A 20612-nucleotide genomic window follows, 5' to 3' on the forward strand; every position below is an offset into this window, starting at 1 on the left:
CCCAAGCCTGCCTAGGCCTGGCCTGGGCCCTGGGCCTGCCGGTGCCGCCTGCCCCGCGGGGGCCACCCCGGCACGGTGTGCCCGGGATGGATGGGGGGGTGGGGGGGTGGGGGTGACCCTGCCGCCGCCCCCCGCCCTCCGCGCCGCTCCCGCTCTCACCGGGCCCGCTCCCGCCTACACCCCCCGGCATCCCCCGCGGCACGGGCCGGCTACGGGGCGGCGCGAGGCACCGGCGCCCCCCCCCGCGCGCTCCCCTCCCACGGCCAAGGTCACCCCGCCCCTCGTCGCGCGCGGTGACGTCGCGCGGCCCCGCCCCGCCGCGCCTGGCCGAGGCGAGCCGCGGCGGCCGCTGCGGGCTGAGAGAAGATGGCGGCGCCGGGCGAGTACTTCAGCGTGGGCAGCCAGGTGTCGTGCCGCACCTGCCAGGAGCAGCGCCTGCAGGGCGAGGTCGTCGCTTTCGACTACCCCAGCAAGATGCTGGCGCTCAGTATCCCTTCGGCAGCGCCGGGCCGGGCCCGCCGCGCCCCGCCACGGCCCGCCCGGGCCTCCGCCGCCCGCCCGCCCGCCCGCCCGGCGGCGGGGTCCCTGAGGGGAGCGGAGGGGGACGGCTGGCGGGGGAACGGGGCGCCGGGGGGGGGGGTGGGGCTGGAGGAGCCGCGGGTTGGGGTTACCGGTGCGGGACTGGGGTTACCGGTGCGGGACTGGGGCGCCCTATAGGGAGGTCTCGGGAGGGGTGAGGAGCCCTGCAGGGAGGTTACTGGGGGGGCTGTAGGGAGGGCTGGGGGGCGGTGAGCAGCCCTGTAGCTGAGCTTGGGGTGGGGAGCGGGGTGCCCTATAGGGAGGTTTTGAGGGGGCGGTGAGGAGCCCTGTAGTAGGTTTAATGGGATGGGGGAGTGGGGTGCCCTGTAGGGAGGTTTTGGGGGAGCGAGGAGCCCCATAGTGGGGTTACTGGTGAGCTAAGGTGCCCTGTAGTGGGGTTACTGGGCACGGGTGTTATATAGGGTTCTGGGGGGGAGCCCTGTAGTGTAGCTTGTGGGGTGAGTAGCTCCATAGAGGCCTGTGGATGGGGGTCTCCCACTGGGCTGGGGGGTTCAGGGAGGATAGGGGAGTCCTGGGAGGGGGGAACTGTCTTGGGGGAAATCTTGATGGCAGGAGGAGCTTAGGGGGTGCTTGGGAGGAGGCTGGGTACCTCTTTGGAGGTGCAGAGGGAGGCCTTGGAGGTGCATAGGTGAGGTCCTGTGCAGTGGGCAGGGCCTGGTGGGGTTTAGGGAGGATGGGGTGAAGCCTGGGGGATGGGATCCCATAGGAGGTATTACTGTAATGGGAGACAGGAGACCCCTGCGGGGTTTGGCAGGGCGGGAGACCTCAGCGGGCCTGTGGGGGTTTAAGGGGAGACCACAGGGGCAAGGCAAGGCCCTCTGAGGGTAGGGGGGGCCTGTGGCGTTTAGGAGAGGTTTGGGGACCCGTGTGAGAGGAACCCTATGGGGCAGCCCCGGGGGGTGAGGGCGGGGGGCTGGTGGGTGTACCAGGAGAAGTGCCCTGTGTCTGGGGGAGGAAAGAGGCTGGCAGGGCACTCTGGGGCTGCCCCAGGCCTCATGTGGAGGAGAGGCAGGAAGACAATGCTCAGGGGTTTAAAATATAAATACATATGCATGTGTGCACAAGGATGTGCTTGTGTTTTTAACCTGCAAGTAAGGTGAAAGCACCAAGCTGTTGGACAACCGCAGAGCTGAGGAAGGTGGATGCTCAGCCCAGGGACTGGTGTTGGAAGGGGGCTGGAAGAGTGCTCAGGGTCCCTGGGGCGGGTTCTGGAGGGAATGAGGGAGGGAGGGAGGAGCTGTGAGAGGGCTTCGTGTCTGGATCTGAGAAGAGGGATAGGAAAAGCCCTGCTGGGTGCCTGGGCACGATGCAGTGCTAGAGGGGAATGGGGAACCCTGTCCCGGGCTGAGCTCCTGCTCGTGCTGGTGCAGTTCAGGTAGGAGAAGCTCCCCAGGCCCCAGTGGTGGCTGCAGGAAAGTCTTAAACAATGTCCAACAGGTTGGCTTAGTGCGTCACGTTGCCAGTCTGCTCCAGAGAGGACAAGACAGCTCCTCTTCTGGCTTTGTCCCAGGTCTGGCTCTTCCTTCCAAAGCTGGGATGCTCCATCTCATCCCTCTGAAGGAAGAGACCAGAGTTCCCTGGGCATCCCTTGTTTTCTCTCCTTTATTGGAAGGTGTTTGCTAGGGAGGGCTTCACCTGCACAGCCGGGCTTGGGCGGGATGGGAAGAGAGGAAAAGTGACTCCTGCATCTTCTTGAGGAGGAGACAGCGCTGGCATGGAGGAGCGTCTCTGTGCCATGCTCCCTGCTCCTTCCAGCAGGTGAGGGAACAGAGGGCTAACAGCACGGCCTCCTGGGGAACAGATTGTGCAGAAATTTGTCAGCTCTAGAAGATTTTTTTTCTGGAGGTGGTGCACTGTTGTCTCATTTACACTTCCCAGTTGTGCTGTGATACTGCCACAGCAAACCTCACGGCGTTCAAGGTGCCACCCAGAAGGTGTGCGAGGGCGAGGAGGCCTTTCCCTGGGAACCACCGAGTAGCTCCTCTTCCATCCACGCCAGGGCCTGCTCCCAGGGAAGCTCTGGCTTAGCCACTGCCTGCAAGAGGAAACAGTTATGGTATAAAAGGTGCAAATTTGAGGTGCGGCGGTTGTTCCAGATCACTTCCCCATGCAGACCAGCATTTGTTGGATGGTGCTTGTGGTGGAGCAGGGAGGCAGGTGGCACCGCAGCTGGGGCCCAGCAGCAGCACTTCTGCACCTCTCTGGCTAGTCAGGACTAAATTGCTTTTTTGGAGGTGACCACATATTATCCCAGGCTGTGTGTGTTCTGGGTACGGTGGTTGTTGGCTGGAAAACTTGTTCTATAGTTAGGAAAACTGAATCAGCATTAAACAGGTCCAAGAAGAGATGGGTGCTGCTGTTGGGGTCTCACAGGTGACCCCATGCTTGGCTGAGCAGGGGCAGGGGTGATGGAGGAACTCCCTGAAAACCGAATGTTTTCCTGGTTTGCTCCTGGACAGCTCTGTGTATCAGGGCTGCAAGTGTCTCCATCTAGATTTGTTTTCCTTAATGTTTTTTCCTCTCCAGAATGCCCCTCTTCCAGTGGAAAGCCTAATCACGCAGATATCCTGCTTGTAAACTTACAGTATGTTTCAGAAGTGGAAATAATTAATGACCGCACGGAAACACCTCCTCCTTTAGCTTCACTCAATGTTAGCAAGGTAAGAACCTGCCCTTGTGGACTCGGAGGCGTTTGCTCCTGGGAGGGAGGGATTCGTATAGGGATGTGTCCTGGTTTCAGGATGTTAACGCCTTTTCTCCTGTTGGGGATGAGGTAGCTTTTAAACTTTAAATCGCGTGCTTTAATCACGACTTACCGGAGCTCTGTTAAGGATTTAGGTGCTGATATTTTGGGTGTGTTGAGTCTCTGTAACCTGCTGCTGGGGGCTTCTGTAGCGAGGCCTCAGGCAGCTGACCCTCTCTGCTTTGGGGTTGCTCAGCAAGGGAGCTGAGATCCTGGGTGAGAGAGAGGAAACCCCCAGCTTTGTTTTATCAAGAAACAGTCCTCGTGAGTGTGAATGAGGGACCGAGCGCTGTGCTTGCTTGGGGAGCTGATCCTGTTGCTGCACTCGGCTCCCCTGGGCTCCTGCACACCCTTGGTCTATTTGCTCTAGCATTGGCTGGAGTTGCCAGCGCAGTCCTACCACGTAGAATTAAGTGCCTGGGTGATGCTGTGTCCTCCTGTTAAAGCACTGAGAGCTTGGTCAACGGCTCTGCCCTGTTGCCCTCCTTGGAGGTTGCTCCGCTGTGTGCCAGCCTGCTGCAGCAGGAGTAAATGTGGGGCATGCAGGTGTAAGTTGCTGCCTGAAATGCTGGCCGCGAATTTCAGCACTGGGACATGGGAGTGGTTTAAGTAACACTGAGGCTGAAAAACACCTTTTCACTCGGGGAGAAGTCTGGTGGTCTTGATCCTCCTGGTTCCGTGGCATCCCCAGTGCCTTTGCTAGAGGGACATGGTGCTTTGCTGGCTGGAGAGAAGGGAAGATGGAGCCTTTCATAACCATGCAACAGGTTCTTCCCCTGACAGCAAATGACTCTAATGCTAAAATCAAAACCTTCCAGAGAAGATGGGCGTAGCTGAAACTGGTACTCTGCTTAACCTAGCTCCTCCTGGGTGCTCTCTGCCATGATCCCATGTTAAGAACGCACTAGAGCACTCTTTGTGCTCCTGTGGATGATGCTAGGTGAGGTTTGTGCTTTGATGGGCGCCTTCGCTGCCTGCAGCCCGCTCTCCATGTGGATGTTGGTTGTCTTCAGAAACAGAATGATTTGGGGTGAAGCTGAATGGTGGCGGAGTGGGCAGGAGCAGTGAAGTGTGCATGCAGTTGGCTGAATTTTGAGGAACTGCTTTTCACATGCTGTTCTGCAGGGGGATCACTTCTGATTCCCAGTGGTGGTGTGGAAAAAGGGAAGGTGAGCTCAAGGCTGGTGTGAAGTGGCTAGAGGTAGCCAGGCTCCAGGGAAGCCAGGTGTGGGGTCTAGCTGTGGGGCTTTTCAGTTGTCACCTCCCTGTCCCATGGGGAAACCTCTCTTGGGCGTCCGTAGCCCCAGTGGGTTCCTTCTTGGTGGATTAGCACCTTGGCAGAGGTCTTAAATGACACAACTGCCGTAAAAATGTGACTGTTCATTGTAATTGGATCAAGTGACATCGCTGGAAGCGCAGCCAGGAGGTGGATGGGCCTGTTGAGAAGAAAATGCCCCATGTGACTTTAAATACTCACTTCAGTCTTCCCAGCATCAAAATAATCGCTGTGGATTTGGTGCGCGGGAAAATAATGAATCAAGTCATCTTCAGCGGATGGAAGTTGGTGTGCAGCCGCCAGTGTGGCTGCAGCCCCATCTCCAGTAACAGGAGGGTTTTTCTACATTGCTCTGACCCACATCTCCTGTCCTGTGAATGTGCAAGCAAGGCGGGGTCTGATGGTGCTGCAGGACTGGAGTATAGATGCGCTGATAGTGGCTGTACTGGGAGAAGAAGCTGTTGGTACATGGGAATGCTTGTGTTCCAGGACAAGCCCTTGATGTTCTGGAAGGCCCCGGAGAGCCAGCAGAGCCCCCAGGAGATGCATGACCCTGCCTGGTCCTCAGTGGAGAGGAAAATGTTGGGACCAGAAGACTTGCTGAGCTTGGAAGGCAGCAGGATCTGGCCATGGGGGGCCCAGCATGGCGGGGGTCTGAGCCCTTCTTGGAAGAGGGCAGGGGTGCAGGCTGGCTGTGGTGGAAGGTACAGGCAGGAGGAGAGCGGAGTGTCGGCTGCGGGTAGCTGTTGTGAGGCTGCTGCGGGAGGGGTATCCTGTCCACACTGCAGATTCCCCTGGGGGAGGCTTCAGGAGGGCTGCAGGGTGAAAACTGTGTGGGAGGAATGCTTCTGAACCTGGGCGTGGGAAGGAGGGAGACACGTGGCTTGGCTCTGGCAGCTGGGGGGGCGGTGAGGGGCCAGCGAGGAGGCAGCGCTGGTGTGACAGAGGGCTGACAGCAGTTCAGCCCAGAGATGGCTGAGCTCGAGGTTTCCTGCTGCCGGCAATGGGTGCGCAGGGGAGGTGGCACTGAAGAGGCTGGGGACACCAGCCTGCCCTGTGGGGCTGGCACCTGCCTGGGGACCCCACAGCTGAGCACCGTTCTGTGGCACAGCCATCCATAGCCATACTGGGGAGAGGTCAGCTGCCTGGTTTTGGAGGGATCCCCTTGACTTGCTGCCTGGGATACACTGTGCTTGGCTCTTCTCAACAGGCTGCCAGCACCTGAGCAGGATGGGGGCCATCCCGGTGGCAGGGGCCCGTGGCACGGTGCTGGTGCTTGGCAGCCCTCACTGTCTCTTCTTGCCACGTGCTGTGTTTTCTGTCATTCACATGGACGTGAATAGGGAAGTGACTCATTCATTCATGCCGCCGTCGAACAAGGTGTGTATCTGAGTCTCTTCAATGGCCCTGGCGCCTTCAGGTGCTCGCTGCAAGGGGGAGTGAAGCCGTGCAGTGAGCAAGGAGGGTATTTTGAATGCTTGAATTGGAGAGGCTGGAAGTGGGAGACTCGGTGTGTCTGGTTTGTTTCTTGTCAAGGGCTAGTAGTGGTGAATGGAGAGAGCGCATCCTATTGCAGGGGAAAGGCAAGAGCGTAGGGACCCTGGGTCTTGGCACTCAGTTAATAAACTAACCAGTGTTGCGAGTGAGTCGGCTCTGGGTGAGGGCTGATGTGCTCCAGCCAGAAGCAGGAGGATGAGTTTGGGTTTTGTTGATACTGAGGTCTAGGAGCGCTTGATGAAGTAACGTAGGGATGCTGTCCGTGGTGGCAACGCATGAGGGGCTGCTCTTCATCTGCACCTCTCCAGGGTTTTCCATCTTCCCATGGTGGCTTCTTGTCACCCACCTCCTCACAGGGCTGTCCCCAAAGCTGGACCTGTCTGTCTCGGCATGCAGATCTCCTGGGACTTGTGAGCAGGCAGGGAAGGAGGAGCTGATGCAGCCGCTCTTTTGAGCTGGAGGAGCATCCTGAGGCCTGGGAAAGCAGGAGTGTTAAAACTGGACAAAGCAGTTCTGAACATCAGATGGGAAGGGCTGCGGGGAGGGGGCTGCTGGGTGGGAAGGAGATCTGCTGGGGGGAGCCTGTGGTGGGCTCAGTAGGGAGGTTCACGTGCCCCGTGCTGCGTTTGTGGCCCATTGGCGTTGTGTCAGAGGGGCTGCAGCAGTGCAGGCAATGGAGTTGGGGGAGAACTGGGTAACGCCGGTGCTGGTGGGCAGCCCTGGTTGGGTGAAGGTGAAGTGTCGGTGTGGCCCCAGAGAAGGCTAGTGATCGTCGCATGGGTGACTCGGATGCAGGAAAACTTACTGGGGAACATTGTGCCCAGTCTTACAAACCAGTTTGGAATGCTGGCAGTCTTGGACAGAGCAATTCCTATGTGGAACGGGGCAGGTGGCTTCAGGGACAGCTTCTGCAGGACCTGCAGAAGGATCCTGCCCCCCAGTTAAGGCTTCCCTGGCTTACCAGGAGGCCGAGGAGCACGTGGTGAGCAGCCGCCCAAACAAAGCTGTGGTGAGCCCTGCTCACGCCTGGGCACGGCGTGGGGACGCAGGGGCTGTGGCTGCCGTTGCAGGAGACGGGCTGGCTGGGATGGAGACAGCCATCCCTTTGCTGCAGAGTGTCCCTGCTCAGTGGGAGTTTGGGCTTTCCGTACCCAGCCGGGGCTTTAGAAGGGGTGAAGCCATCCTCAGGCAGCATGGAGAAAGCCAGTCTGGCTTGGGGAGCGCTCGGAGGCACGAGGCCGTTCCGGGAGGAGGAGGAGGAAGAGAAGGGCGGCGTGGGCGGCAGTGCTAGTGTGGCTCTTCCACTGTGGCAGCTCCAGCTGGGAAGAGGCGGCGTGTCCAGCACCGCCTGCCCATCTCCTGTTTCCAGGCAGCTGCCGCTCCCGGCCGGCCGTGGGATTGAACGAGGGTTGCCAGCGTTGGGGTTTCCCCTCTCTATGCAGCAGCCTGCCAGCGTAATCGCGCTTCCCCGCACAGGGACGTTGTGAGCTGCTGGAGCTACTCCCACAGAACCCATTCTGCTGGGTTTTTGTGGAACAGAATAACTGCTCCGGGATAAAGTTGCTCTAATTCCTGCATGGTCTGTATGGAGGCATTTACACCCTGCAAGCCCTAACGTAATGGTTACTCTGGGCTTGTCTTTCCTATCTGCATCCCCTAAACAGCAAGCAGTGGGAAGGTGGTTTGGACCTAAAATGCAGCAATTAATTCAGAAAAGGCAGAGGGGAAAGTGATGTTTGTGCATCTGGCCCCTGGCAGCTGGTTTCTTCTCTGTGCCTGAACCAGGGGGTGTGAAAAGATGGTGCCCACATCCCTGAAATATTAGGGAGGGGGGAAAAAAGACTCAAAAAGGATTTAAGCTGTGGTCTGAAATCTGTGCGATGCTCTGTAACATATGGACAAAGCTGTGGTGGGAAGGTGGAGATTGCAGGCTCATTGCTACCCTGGTTTAACTGGCGAGCCGGATGGTCAGCAGCAGAACTGTGTCTGCAGGGGACACCTGTGTCCCCTTAGAGCTCTCGAGGCTGCTCAGGCGGTGCTCAGCCAAGCTCCCTCCCTCTTTGTCTCCCCTCCAGCTTGCCAACAAAGCACGGACGGAGAAGGAAGAGAAGATGAGCCAGGCGTATGCAATTAGTGCTGGTGTCTCTCTGGAGGGGCAGCAGCTCTTCCAGACTATACACAAGACGTAAGTCCCCTCATCGGTGCCTCCTGCTCTCTGCCTCAGCCACCTGCGCTGCTGCCTTGGAGTTGCTCGTATCCTTGTTGTTTCCTGGGGTGCTTTTGCATTGGTGGGTCACTCAGACTCGCCACAAAATGCTGCTGGTGTGTCCTGGGATGTGCCGGCCAGAGCCACACAGCCCTTGGGCAGGTGTAGGAGAGAGGAGGGCTCCCTGCCCTTCGGGCACTCACCAGCCACATGCCCATCACCGTGGGCTTGTGCCCCTCTCTGCTAGGTTACCCAGGAGACGCTGGGTGGCTTTTGCGCCCACATCGCCCCCGCAGTGAGGTCTGAAGTGGGCAGCAGGACCGCGCTGGGGGTGGGTAGTGGCTTTCAGAGGGGCTGAGGGATGCTGGTGCGCAGCCCGGAGCCCCGGGCAGTTGTGTTCACTGATCCTTTTTCCCTTCCTTGCAGCATTAAAGACTGTAAATGGCAGGAGAAGAACATAGTTGTGATGGAAGAAGTCGTTATTGCCCCTCCCTATCAAGTGGAAAACTGTAAAGGCAAAGAGGGAAGCGCGCTGAGTCACGTACGCAAAATAGTGAGTATGGGCAGGGGGGGTCTGGTGGCATTGGGGCTGCTGGGGACACCAGGGGGGTGTCACATCCCTGGGGGCACCTGCCGTCCCTCCTTGGGTGGACTCGCCCGCCTGCTGCGGATCTCCAGCCCCTCGTGGGGTCCCCTGCCTGCCCCGGGGTTCCCCTGCTTTGGCTAAACCCTCTCTCTATCCACCCCACCCTCCCCGCTGGCAGGTGGAGAAACATTTTCGAGACGTGGAAAGCCAAAAGGTAATGCAGCGTTCACAAGCACAGCAGACACAGAAGGAAACCTCCCTCTCGTCCTGAGGCCCACCTCCTGGCACTGGGGACCCCCACCGCCCGCCACCGGGTCACCGAGGCGGGAGGGCGGCGGCGACGGGGGGCTCAACTTTTATTTCCTTTTTCGAGCTCGTTAATGGGGAGCTTGACCGATTCCAAACCTTAGACTTTAAAACAAACGAGAAAAGAGAATAATTTAAAAGCTCATGCATTACTTGACTAACAGACTTTCTTTTGTCCGCCATGTTTTTTTTCCTACCAGCCAGTCAGACTTTGTTAGTTTTATTTTTTGACCTTTCTTTTCCTTTTTCCTACCCCCCCTCCCCTGCTGCCACCCCTTTTCCCCTTTACTTTTCTAAAGGGGGTCTGTCCCTCCCCCTCCCCCATGAACCCCTCCAAAAATAAAAGTAACGAGCTGACTGCGGTGGCTGAACCGGGACCCTTGTGACCAGCGCGGTCTCGTTTTAATTTTGTTTGCACAGGGCAAGGCTTGAATTAGTCTTATTTTTCTTATCTTTAAATATATATATGAATATATATTAAAATGTTCTTTAAATATTTTCTGCTTCTAGCAGTTCTCTCAACCAGGATCGTGGCAAAAAACACCCCCCCCCCCCCCCCCCTCCCTCGTCCCCAGCCCCCCACCAGCCCCGGGAGCCCGAGGGGGGCTCGGAGGCTGGGGGACGGGGCTGCGGCCCCTCCTGCCCTGCCACCCCCCCGCCCTGGACCATGCTGGGGCCTGGCTTGGGGGATTTTCTCCCTTTTATTTTTTTTTGGCCCCTTTTTGATTATTTTTTTTTTTATATATTTTTATTTTCTTCTTTTTTTTTGCCATGATCCTTCCCCCCTCCCCTTTTTGTTTTGTTTTTTAAAATAAATGGATCAAAATCAAACAATTCAAGCCCTGCCTTTAGAAGAGTTAAAAATTAAAAAAAAAAAATCTAAAAAAAAGGAAAATTTTTTAGTATTGTTTAGCAAAAACAATAAAACCCGAAATTTTTTTAACCATCACCCGTGTCTGGCGCTCTGCGGGCGGGGCCTCCGCGGGGGTGGGGCCTTCCCGTGTAGGCGGGGCCCGTGGGGCGGGACTTCCGGCGCGGCGCGGCCCTTCCGGTGGGCCGGGCGGCGATGGCGGCGGGCCGCGGGTGGCGGCGGCGGGCGCTGCGGCTGCTGACGGCGGGCGGCGGCGTCCTGCTGACCCGCTTCCCCTTCTGGCACTGCTTCAGCGGGCTGCTGCTCTGCGCCGAGCGCGCCGGCGGGCGGCGGTGCGGGGCGGGGGGGACCTGGGGGGGGGCTCGGTGGTTCCTGGGGTCAGTGTGGGGCTGGGGGGAGGAGGGGCGCGAGGGGGTGTGGGGCTGGGGAGGGACTGGGCCTTGGGGGGCTTCTGGGCGGGGTGTGGGGCTGGGGAGGGACTGGGCCTTGGGGGGCTTCTGGGCGGGGTGTGGGGCTGGGGGGGGGCCGGGGGGCTCCTGGGGTCAGTGTGTGGCTGGGGGGGGGCCAGGGGGGCTCCTGGGGGGTGTGGGGCTGCAGGAAAGCAGGAGGGCTCCTGGGGTCAGTGTGGGGCTGGGGGCTCTTGGGGGCTGAGGGGCCTGGGCCTTGGGGGGGCTTTTGGGAGGTGTGGGGCCAAGGGAAGGCAGGGGAGCTCCTGGGGCCACTGTGGGGCTGGAGGGCTCCTGGGGTCAGTGTGGGGTTGGGGGGCTCTTGGGGTCACTGTGGTGTTGAGGGGGGCCTGGGGCTGGGGGGCTTCTGGAGTGAGGGGCCAGGTGAAAGGGAGCGTGTGGGTCAGGGGAAGGGCAGAGGGGCCATTGGGGGGCTGGGGGGGCACAGAGGGCTGTGTGGGGCCAGGAGAGGGCTGTGGCAGAGTTTGGGGGTGAGGGGTTTGGGGGGCTGGGGCGAGCCTGCACGGGGGCGTTGGGGGGAGCTGGGGCTGGAGCTGCGGTGCCCCCCAGGAAGCCAGACATCCCGGTCCCCTACCTGTACGTGGACATGGGGGTGGCCGTGCTCTGCGCCAGCTTCATGTCCTTCGGGGTGAAGCGCCGCTGGTTCGCCCTGGGGGCCGCCCTGCAGCTCGCCGTGGCCACCTATGCTGCCCACGTCGGTGGCCATGTCCACTACAGTGACTGGCTGAAGGTGAGAGCCCCCCCACCCCCCTGAGACTCCCCCTCATCCCACCTGGGTCTGGGGGAGCCAGGGGGTGACAGCGGCCCCGGCGCAGGTGCGGATGTACTCCCGGACCATCGCCATCATTGGCGGCTTCCTCATCCTGGCCAGCGGGGCCGGGGAGCTGTACCGCCAGAAGCCACGCAGCCGCTCGCTGCAGTCCACGGGGCAGGTCTTCCTCGGCATCTACCTCATCTGCCAGGTACAGGGGAGGGGGGGAGCACGGGACAGCGGGGGGGCAACAGCCACCTCCTGCTCCCCACACTGCTGCAGGCGGGGGGCTGGATCTACCAGAGGTTTCCTTCCCTGGGGGAGAGGCTTGGGCCAGCGCTACCAATGCCACCAGTGCTGCCAGTGCCACCAGTGGCACCACTGCCACAGCACTGCAACCCCCCTTGTTGCCCCCCCAGGCCTACTCCCTGCAGCACAGCAAGGAGGACCGCCTGGCCTACCTGAACCACCTCCTGGGGGGTGAGCTCGCCCTCCAGCTCCTCTTCATCCTCTACGGCCTCCTGGCCCTTGCCTTTCTCTCTGGCTACTACGTGCGGGCAGCGGCGCAGGTGCTGGCGGTGCTGCTGCCCCTCGCCATCCTGCTCATCGACGGCAACATCGGCTACTGGCACGACTCGCGCCGCGTTGAGTTCTGGAATCAGATGAAGCTCATCGGGCAAAACATCGGCATTTTCGGAGCCGTTGTCATCCTGGCCACTGACGGCTGAGCAAGGCGGCCGCTGGCCAGGACTGCTGGGGGCTGGGCGGGGGGGGGGCAGTTTTTTTAAAGAATCACCGCTATTTATTCTTTTTTTTTATTTGTAAATATTTGATAATTTTGCCAGAGGACGGGGTGGTTGCTGCGCTGGGTGCATGGGGGAGCTGGGGGGGCTCCTGCCTGTGGGGTGCTGGCCACCGTGTGGCCAGGCCTCCTCCCCACCGCGGTGTGGCCCCCCCCCCCAGGTGTATTTTTACTGCTGAGATGAGAAATCTTTTCCGTCATCCCCGGCTGTCTGGGCTGTTGTGTGCTGGCACGGCCGGGCCCTGCTGCTTTAGGGGAGCTGCTCTGGGGGGCTTGGAGGGGAAGCAGTCTCGGGGGGCTGTGGGGAGGGGGGAAGCCCCCTTGGGGGTGCCCAGCCTGCGGTGGAGTGTGGGCAGTGCTGGACAGTGAGTTCTGCTGCCAGTTCCTGCCCATCCTGGGGGCCGCGCCTTGGGGAGGGCTCAGCTTGTGGTTTGCGGCGGGACGTTGTTGTGCCATGGCGGGGCATCATGGTGGGACATGGCGAGGGGCTGGCAGACCCCTGCGGGCCATGTCCACGCTGTCCCTGTCCCCACTGTCCCTGTCCTGCCACCTGGCTGGGCAGGTGTGTGTTGCCCCCCCCTCCCCGCCCCCCCCGGCTGGGCAGTGGAAAAGCAAACAGGGGCTGATAAGGGCCTTCCTCTGGGGGGGCACACGTGGCCCCTAAAGTGCCTCCGCCGGAACCGGGGGCCATAAAGTGCGGGGAAGCGGCAGGGCCCTGTTTGCTCTCCCCCAGCTGGGGGGGCCGCGGGGCCCCCTCATCCTCCCAGGACACGACGCCCCCCCCCCCCCCCGGGGCTGCCTGGGCTCCGGCAATGCACCTTCAGCCCCAGTCCCTCCTCCTCCTCTAAGCCAGTGGGAGGATGGGGGGCATGCACTGCACAGCCCCTGCCCCCTCGTCCCCTTTGGGTCCCCCGGGGCCACCCTGGCTGGGGGGGTGGGCGCTGAACCCAGGCCCCCCACCTCTGTGCCCGCTGCGGGGGGCTCCCCCCGCCGGCAGAGCCATCCTGTGACCTTTGGAAAATTGTTGTTTACTGTCACTTGGGGGAAATGGTGCAGAAAACCCTTGTCTCCTGTCCCCTGTCCCCCCGGGGGGGTCGGCTCTGTGCCGAGGGGGGGCTGGGGGCCACCCAGACCCCGATCTTCCTTCGCTCGGTTTAGGGACAAGTGTGACAATGCAGGGACGTTGCCGCTGCCCTGTGTGTTTGGTCCCCATGCACAGCAGTGGGACGGGGGGTTGGTGTCGTTCCCCCCCCCCAAACCCCGCGATGGGACAGAGCCCCCCATCACGGTGCTCCTTTGCTGGGGAGGGGGCTCAGCCTCTGCCAGGGCGGTGCAGGCCACTGTGGGGGGGTTCGCAGCCCCCACTGGTCCCATTAGCCCCCATTGGCCCGGGCCTTTGCGGGGATGTGAAATGTGCTGGCCTGGGGGGCTGCGCCGGGGCTGCTCCCACCCCCCTGGGCTCGCGGGGGTCTCAGCCCCCTCCCAGGCTGCCGTGGGGCTGAGCACTGTGTGGCCGGGGCAGCATGGACCCCCGGCTGTGTCGCTGCACACCGGTGGTGACACCACGGCTGCACCACGGGCAGAGTGTCCCTGGGGCTGGGGACAGCCACAGGGCTGGGACCCCCGCGGTGGCACTGCCACCAGACGTGACCCCAGCGCCGCTCGCCGGGGTGATGACCGGGTCAGGAGTGTGGAGCGTGTCCTCTCCAGCCAGGCCAGTGGCACCCCGGCGGGTCCCCACCGAGCCGTGTCCCCTCCATCCCACTGGCTGCAGCCGCGGCTGGGAGGGGCCATCCCGGGGCTTTCGGGGACCCTCTCCCCACCCCAGCACGCACACGGTGGCTTTGGTGACCCCTTCCTGGTGGGGACCTGGAGCCCCTCTCGTAGCATGTCCCCACCAGGCTCCTCCGTGCCTCAGTTTCCCCCCGGAGGCCTGGGCTGGGTGATTGCTCCTTAATGCCAAATCCATAATTAATTAGTGCGTCCCCCGGTGCGGGGGGCTCGTGGCGGCGGAGTGGAAAGGGCAGCTCATCTGTCCTGGAGGGCTGTGACAGCGGTCGATGGGGGGTGGGGGGGCTGCGGTAGTGGGGGCTGCGGTGACGGGGGCTGCGGGTGCTGCGGTGGTGGGGGCTGCAGTGGGGGCTCCGTGCCCTGCCCTGCTGCCTGGGGAAACTGAGGCAGCCACAGCTGTGGGCTGTGTCCCTTCCCCTGTGCTGTCTCCTGTGAGTGGCCTGTGCCAGGGCTATGTCCCATGTGCTGTGTTACAGCTGTGCCATGTTTGTGTCCCTGTGTGTGGCTGATGTCCCTGTGTGCCACTGCCACATCCCGAGGCTGTCTTGGGGCCATGTGTGTGTGCCGTGGCCGCATGCGACATCCGTGTCCCTGGGCTGTGCCCATGTGCCGTGGCTATGTGTCACATCCGTGTCCGTGTGCTGCATGTCACGTCTGTGCCTGTGTGACATGGTCATATGCCGTGGCTGTGTGTCACATCCATGTCCCTGTGCCATCGCCATGTGCCACCTGCCATGGCTGTATGCTGCTGTGTCCTGTGGCCACATGCCATGCCCATGTGCCATGCCTGTATGCCATGGCTGCATGTCACCAGTTGTGCCTGTCTGGCATTGCCACATGCTACATCCGTGTCCTGTGGCTGTGTTCTGTGTCCCTGTGCTGTGTCCGTGTGTCCCACCCATGTCCCCTGTGCCCCATGCCTGTACCCCAGCCCCTCGGGGTACTGGGCTGGGGGCCTCTGCCAAGGCATGGTGACAAGGGGCTGGCACATGTCCCCTGGGGTGGTGGCGGGGGGGGGGGCTGCGGGATCCTGCTGTGCCCGTGGGTCGGTCACAGCTGAGGGAGGAGCCAGCAGCCCCCCCCGGAGCTATAAAACCCCGGGCAGGTGGAGGAGCTGCTGTGTCCCCGGCACTGTCACCCCACTGCCAGGCCCTGCTTGTCACCTCCTGCCTGCTACATCGTGAGTGCGGGGACAGCTCAGGGCCAGGGCTGGGGTCTTGGGGGGGGTCCCTGGAGGGGAGGGGTCCCTGTGGGGGGGCTGGGGACTCTGGGGTCCCATGAGGTGGGAAATCTCCCTTGGGGATGCTGGGGGGGGGTGTCTCTGGGATGAGGGTGTCCCCGTGGGACATGGGGGAGGTCCCTGGAGGGAGGATGTCCCTGGGGAGGGGGGCTGGGGTCCCAGGTGGGGGAGGGAGATGAGGGGGTCCTCAGGGGTGAGACACCTCTGTGGGCTTGGGGGGGCTTTGGTGGGGGGCAGAACCGCTCTGGGGTGTGCTGGGGGTACCCGAGGGCGATGGGGGTGATCCAGACGCAGCGGAGGCTGTCCCCTGTCCCCATGCAGATGGTGACGTCCCCGAGGCCGTGGCGCATGCTGGTGGCTGTGGCCCTCTGTGCCCTGCTGTGCCTGGGCACGCTGGTGGCTGCCTACCCCCCCAAGCCCGAGAGCCCTGGGGACGATGCCTCCCCTGAGGAGATGGCCAAGTACTTCTCGGCCCTTCGCCACTACATCAACCTGGTGACACGGCAGAGGTGAGCACAAGTGGGTGTGAATATGTGTGTGCGAGCCCGTTGGCGCTTGTACAAGCTCCTTTGCATGCACAGGCAAGTCCCCATTTGCACACTCGTGCCTGCCCTGTTGCACACCTGTGTGGTCTGCCATGTGCACCCAGCAGTTCCTGTTTGCACACACCTGTGTGCACGGGAGGTCGCATTTGCACGCCCGCATGTGCCCCTTTGCACGTGTCCCACAGGTACGGCAAACGCGCCAGCCCCGAGGCCGTGGTGTCGGAGCTGCTCCTTGGGGCCAGCAGTGACAAGTCATGGTGAGTGTCCTCATCCCTGTCCCTGTCCCCATCACCCTGTGGACAGGGAAAGGGGCTGTACCATCTCCTGCACCCTGGGGTGGGGGTCCTGGGGGTAGTTTGGGGTCCCAGGGGGTGTTGGGGGTCTTGTCCCCACTTTTTCTCATGTCAGCTCTTCCCTGCAGGTACAACGATGACTCTGCGTGGTGACCGGCAACTCCCAGTCCCCCCTGTCCCCCAGATCCTCCCTGTCTCTCCGTGTCTCCCTAAGGGACCCGGGGCTCCGCCACAGGGTGGGCCCCAGCACCCAGGGCCAGCACAGACCCCCCCGGCCAGGAGGGCCAGGGACCCCCAGAACCTGGTCCAGGGGTGTCCCACTGGGGGGGGCCCTGACCCCGTCCCCTCCCCACCGCTGTCGGGGGGTCCCATGTGGTCCCTGCACGCCCCAGCCAGCGGCAATAAAGAGCACGATCGTGGGCACCAGTCTGGGCTGTGTGTGCCGGGGCACGGGGGAGTAGAGGGGGGATGGAGGGATGCGGGGGAGGGGGGAAGGGGGGAGGTAGGGAAAGATGGAGGGGATGCAGGAGGGATGGAGGGCAGAGGGGTGAGGCTGGCTGGCAGAGCACCTGCTGGAGTGCAAGGGCGGAGGGATGGAGAGGGATGTGGGGAGGGGGGGCAGATGGAGGAGTGGAAGGGGGTGAGGGGCAGAGGGTCTGGTGGAGGCTGGGGAGGGAGGGAGAGGTGGGAGGGGGGTGCACTGGCGGGCTGGAGCACACGGGTTGGATGCTAGGGTGCACTGGGTGTGGGGGCAGCGGGTGGCACAGGGTGCTGGGGGGTACTGGTGGTGTTGGGGCACACAGGGTGCTCAGGGCACGGTGTGCACTGCCACTGGGTGTTGGGGCGCACTGGGTGCAGGGGGGTGCTTGGTGGGGGGGGTGCAACAATGCTGGGACTCAGGGCACAGGGGTACGTTAGTGGTGGGTGCTGGGGTGCATGGGTTACTGGGATGCACTGGGTGTGAGGGGCACTGCGTCTGGGGCTGTGGGGTGCACTGGTGGGAAATGCTGGGGTGTGCTGGGTGTGGGGGCACTGGCAGTGGGTTGTTGACATCCACCGTGGGGTCCCTGTGGGGACAGTGACTGTCAGGGGCTGTGTCAGGGCTGGGCCAGAGGGTCACTGGGACCCTGCTGTGGTCCCCCACCCCTCTGACCCCCAACCTGGCCCGTGGTGGCAGTGGGGAGACCACTGCATCCTTGGTCACGGCCACAGCGGGGGGGCTGGCTGCTGTCCCTCCATGCCTCGGTCTTTCCATCCCACCCCTCACCCCAATGCTGCACCTTTCACTCCCCACCCTCCCCATCTGTCCCTCTGGTGTCCCTCTGTCCCGCTCCTCATCCCTCTGTCCATTCGTCGCTGTCCCTCTGTCCTGCTGCCTGCCCTTCCTGCCAGCCTCCAGCCTCCACCCTTGCAGCCCACCAGCCTCCCCTGGCTGTGTCCTTCTGTCCCTCTGTCCCCACACCTGTCCCTCTGTCCCCACACCCATCCATCTGTCCCCACACCCACCCCTTGGTCCATCCAGGGCCAGGATGCTCTGGGGATGGACACCGGACAGCTGTGTCCGTGTCCTCAGCCCCACCAGGAGCCCCCCTGCCCAGTGTCAAACATTAACCAGGGCTGTGTGAGGGGCCAGGTGTCCCTGTCACCCTGATGGCCCCTGTCATTGTGTCCCCCTGTGTCCCGCATCCCGCCCCCCCCCCACCAGCTGGCCACCTGGCCACAGGGGCTGCGTGGCAGGGTGACATCAGCAGGGGGGACAGGGGGGATATAAGGGCCAGCACCGTGGTGGCAGCGGTGTCACTGAGGAAGCTGGGAGTCGACAGCAGCGTCCTCTCGCCTCACTGTGTCCCTGCTCGTGGAAGCAGGTGAGTGGGGCAGGACCTCGTCCCCATGGGGGATGGCTGGGGGGTGGCAGTACCTGTGCTGGGGGACAAGAGGCTGAGTGCGGTGTGTGTGCTGGAGAGCGTGGTGTGCGCCAAAGGGGGTGTACATGTGTGCAAGGGAGTGTGTGCGTGTGCACACAGGTGTGAAACAGGTGTGCATGTGCTTGTGCAAGGCTGAGGATGTGCATCTGTGTGTAGGGGTGTGAGGCAGGGTGTGCACACACATGTGTGCATGCTTGAGGGCCAAGTGTATGCGTGCGCTCTGGGAGTGCAGCTCTTGTGCACTCTGGGAGCAGGGAGAGCGTGCGTGTCTGCCTGTGGGTTCACAAGCGATGTGTATACACCGACGTGTGTGTGCTGCAGGAGGTGTTATGCATGTGCGCGTGCATACTTGGAGCAGAGGGGTGGGTGTGTGCGTGCAAGGGGGTGTGTGCATGTGTGTGTGCATGGCCTCAGAAGCAGAGGCTCGGTGTGCATGCCTGGGTGCATGCAGAGCGGTGCATATGCTAAGGGGTGTGTGTGCGCACGTGCTGGTGGGTGGTGTGCATGTGTGTGCACCTATGTGTGTGCGTGCAGCCTGGTGGTGTGTGTGCGTGTGTGTGCATGCAGCGCCATGCTGTCGGTGGACCCTGAGGCCATGGCATGTGGCGCAGCCATGGCTCCCCGCTGGCCCTCCCTGCTGCTCCTCGCCTGCGCCCTGGTGCTGCTGGCCGGGCACCCTGGCAGCGCTGGCCCCACGCAGCCCACCTACCCTGGGGATGACGCGCCCGTCGAGGACCTCGTCCGCTTCTACAATGACCTCCAGCAGTACCTCAACGTGGTCACGCGGCACCGGTGAGCGGCAGGGCAGTGGTGGGGGGCACAGCTGTGGGACCCCTGTGATACGCTGCCTGGTTGCAATGTGCTCCTTGTTGCAATGTTCTCCCTGTAGCAACGTGTTGCCCCCTTACAACGTGTTGCCTGTTGCAGTGTACTCCCCATTGCAACTCACTCCCTGTTACAATCCTTTTACCTGCTGCAACCAGATTTCTGCTGCAGCACACTCCCCATTGTTGCAGCACATTCCCCATCTGCAGTGTGCTCCCCCTTGCAACATGCTCCCCATTGCAGCACACTCCCCATTGCCGCACACTCCCCATTGTAGCGCACCCCCCACTGCAGCACACTCCCCATTGCAACTCACTCCCTGTTGCAATCCTTTTACCTGCTGCAACCAGATTTCTGCTGCAGCACGCTCCCCATCTGCAGTGTGCTCCCCCTCGCAACATGCTCCCCATTGCAGTGTGCTCGCCATTGCAGCCTGTTCCCTTGCTCCTGCTGCAGCTTGCTCCCATTGCCACATGCTCCCAATTGCAACGAGCTGCTCCCCTGCAGCCTGCTCCCTCGCTGCGCCCTTCACTCGCTGCAGCCAGCTCCCCTGTTGTGCTGTGCTCCCCGCTGCATGGCGGTTGCATGGCGCTGCCCCCCAGTAACGTGCCCCTCTCACAGGTACGGCAAGCGGTCGGACAGCCTGGTGCTGTGCGAGGAGCCCTTCGGCACCACAGGGTGCTGAGCCACCAGGTGAGGGCACCCAGTGACTGAGCTGGGGGGCTGGGTGAACCCCCAGGGCCACCCGTGCCTCGATTTCCCCAATGGGCATCTACGGGGAAGCCCTGGGGTGGGGGACATGGGGCTGGGGGGGATTCAAGGGGGGTCCTGTGGGGGCCTGGGATGGTGACCCCCTCTTGTTGCAGGGACACTGCCGGTGCCAAGCAGGTGAAGAGGAGCCTGGTGGGGTGCAGTCCCCACAGCCCCTGCTGCACCCACAGCACCCACAGCACCCACAGCAGCTGTCACCCAGCACCGGGCTGACCCCCCCAGCAATAAACCCCCCCTGCAGCCACCTCCTGCCTCTGCCTGCTTGGGGGAATGTCAGCGCCTGGGGGACACTGGGGCTGGCTGGGCTAGGGACACTGGGGACACTGGTGCTGGGGACACTGGGAATGCTGGGGCTGGCATCGCTGAGGATCATGGGGACACTGGGGCGCGGGATGCTGGAACTGGGGGCAGTGGGGGTACTGGGGACACTGGGGGCACTGGGGCTGGGGATGTTGGTACTGGGGCTGCTTGGGGTACTGGGGACACTGGGGGCACTGGGGCTGGGGGTGTTGGTACTGGGGCTGCTGGGGGCACTGGGGCTGTGGCTGCTGGTACTGGTGGCACTAATACTGGTTGTGCTGGGTACCATGGAGGCACTGGTGCAGGAGACACTGGCAGTACTGGTGTTGGGGACACTGGGGATGCTGGTATCCAAGACAGTGGTGCTGGGTCATGGTGTGGGGTGCCTCCCATTGTGTGGGTGTCGGTGCCAACACTGGGGGTGTCGTCGGCCCCCCCCGCGTGGGGTAAATGTGGGGCTGGAGAAGTGCAGGGGCCTCGTGTGTCCCTGCACGTCTGTGGTACACTTGAACACATGCACAAGCGTGTGTAAGCACATACCCATGTGCCTGAGCACACCAGGCCATTCATTGCACGTTGTCCCCTTCAGTGCCACCCATGCATGGCTGGCCCTGTTCCCGTGGGTGCTGGCCCTGTCCCCATCGGTGCCACCCACGCATGGCTGGCCGTGCCCGCAGCACTGCTGAGATGCCGGCAGCAGCCCCCAGCTCCGCCACGTGTGAGTGTTCACTAGGCCGTGGCTTGCACACGCGTGTGCAAGATCTGCCTGGGTGTGCTGGTGGGATGAGTCATGCTGGGGCCAGAGGCTGCGTGTGCC

At 62.3% G+C, this 20612-nt stretch overlaps 4 protein-coding genes across 5 annotated transcripts; all 4 read left to right on the forward strand.

Moving 5' to 3' along the window:
• The first annotated feature begins 293 nt into the window (after positions 1–293).
• LSM12 (LSM12 homolog) lies at positions 294–9371 on the forward strand. Its single transcript, XM_055790004.1, has 5 exons — positions 294–487; positions 3127–3260; positions 8192–8301; positions 8749–8875; positions 9087–9371. The coding sequence occupies exons 1-5, from the start codon at positions 367–369 to the stop codon at positions 9177–9179; spliced, it is 585 nt and encodes a 194-aa protein (XP_055645979.1). The 5' UTR covers positions 294–366; the 3' UTR covers positions 9180–9371.
• An 878-nt stretch (positions 9372–10249) lies between these two features.
• TMEM101 (transmembrane protein 101) lies at positions 10250–12305 on the forward strand. The gene is made up of 4 exons (XM_055790003.1): positions 10250–10417; positions 11102–11282; positions 11368–11514; positions 11723–12305. Exons 1-4 carry the CDS (start codon positions 10281–10283, stop codon positions 12029–12031), a joined length of 774 nt encoding a protein of 257 aa, XP_055645978.1. The 5' UTR covers positions 10250–10280; the 3' UTR covers positions 12032–12305.
• A 1916-nt stretch (positions 12306–14221) lies between these two features.
• LOC101914864 (peptide YY) lies at positions 14222–16390 on the forward strand. 2 transcript variants are annotated; one of them, XM_013297939.3, is made up of 4 exons: positions 14222–15076; positions 15458–15645; positions 15867–15938; positions 16103–16390. In XM_013297939.3, exons 2-4 carry the CDS (start codon positions 15458–15460, stop codon positions 16125–16127), a joined length of 285 nt encoding a protein of 94 aa, XP_013153393.2. In that variant the 5' UTR covers positions 14222–15076; the 3' UTR covers positions 16128–16390. The 2 variants fall into 2 exon arrangements, with proteins under 2 accessions (XP_013153393.2, XP_013153392.3); XM_013297938.3 differs by lacking the exon at positions 14222–15076 and having other exon boundaries at positions 15359–15645.
• Positions 16391–18512: 2122 nt separating this feature from the next.
• On the forward strand, positions 18513–19409 carry LOC114011694 (pancreatic hormone-like). Its single transcript, XM_027784358.2, has 2 exons — positions 18513–18691; positions 19346–19409. Exons 1-2 carry the CDS (start codon positions 18513–18515, stop codon positions 19407–19409), a joined length of 243 nt encoding a protein of 80 aa, XP_027640159.1.
• The last annotated feature ends 1203 nt before the right edge of the window (positions 19410–20612 follow it).

Source organism: Falco peregrinus, chromosome 18 (assembly GCF_023634155.1).
Source record: "Falco peregrinus isolate bFalPer1 chromosome 18, bFalPer1.pri, whole genome shotgun sequence".
Classification (NCBI taxonomy): domain Eukaryota; kingdom Metazoa; phylum Chordata; class Aves; order Falconiformes; family Falconidae; genus Falco; species Falco peregrinus.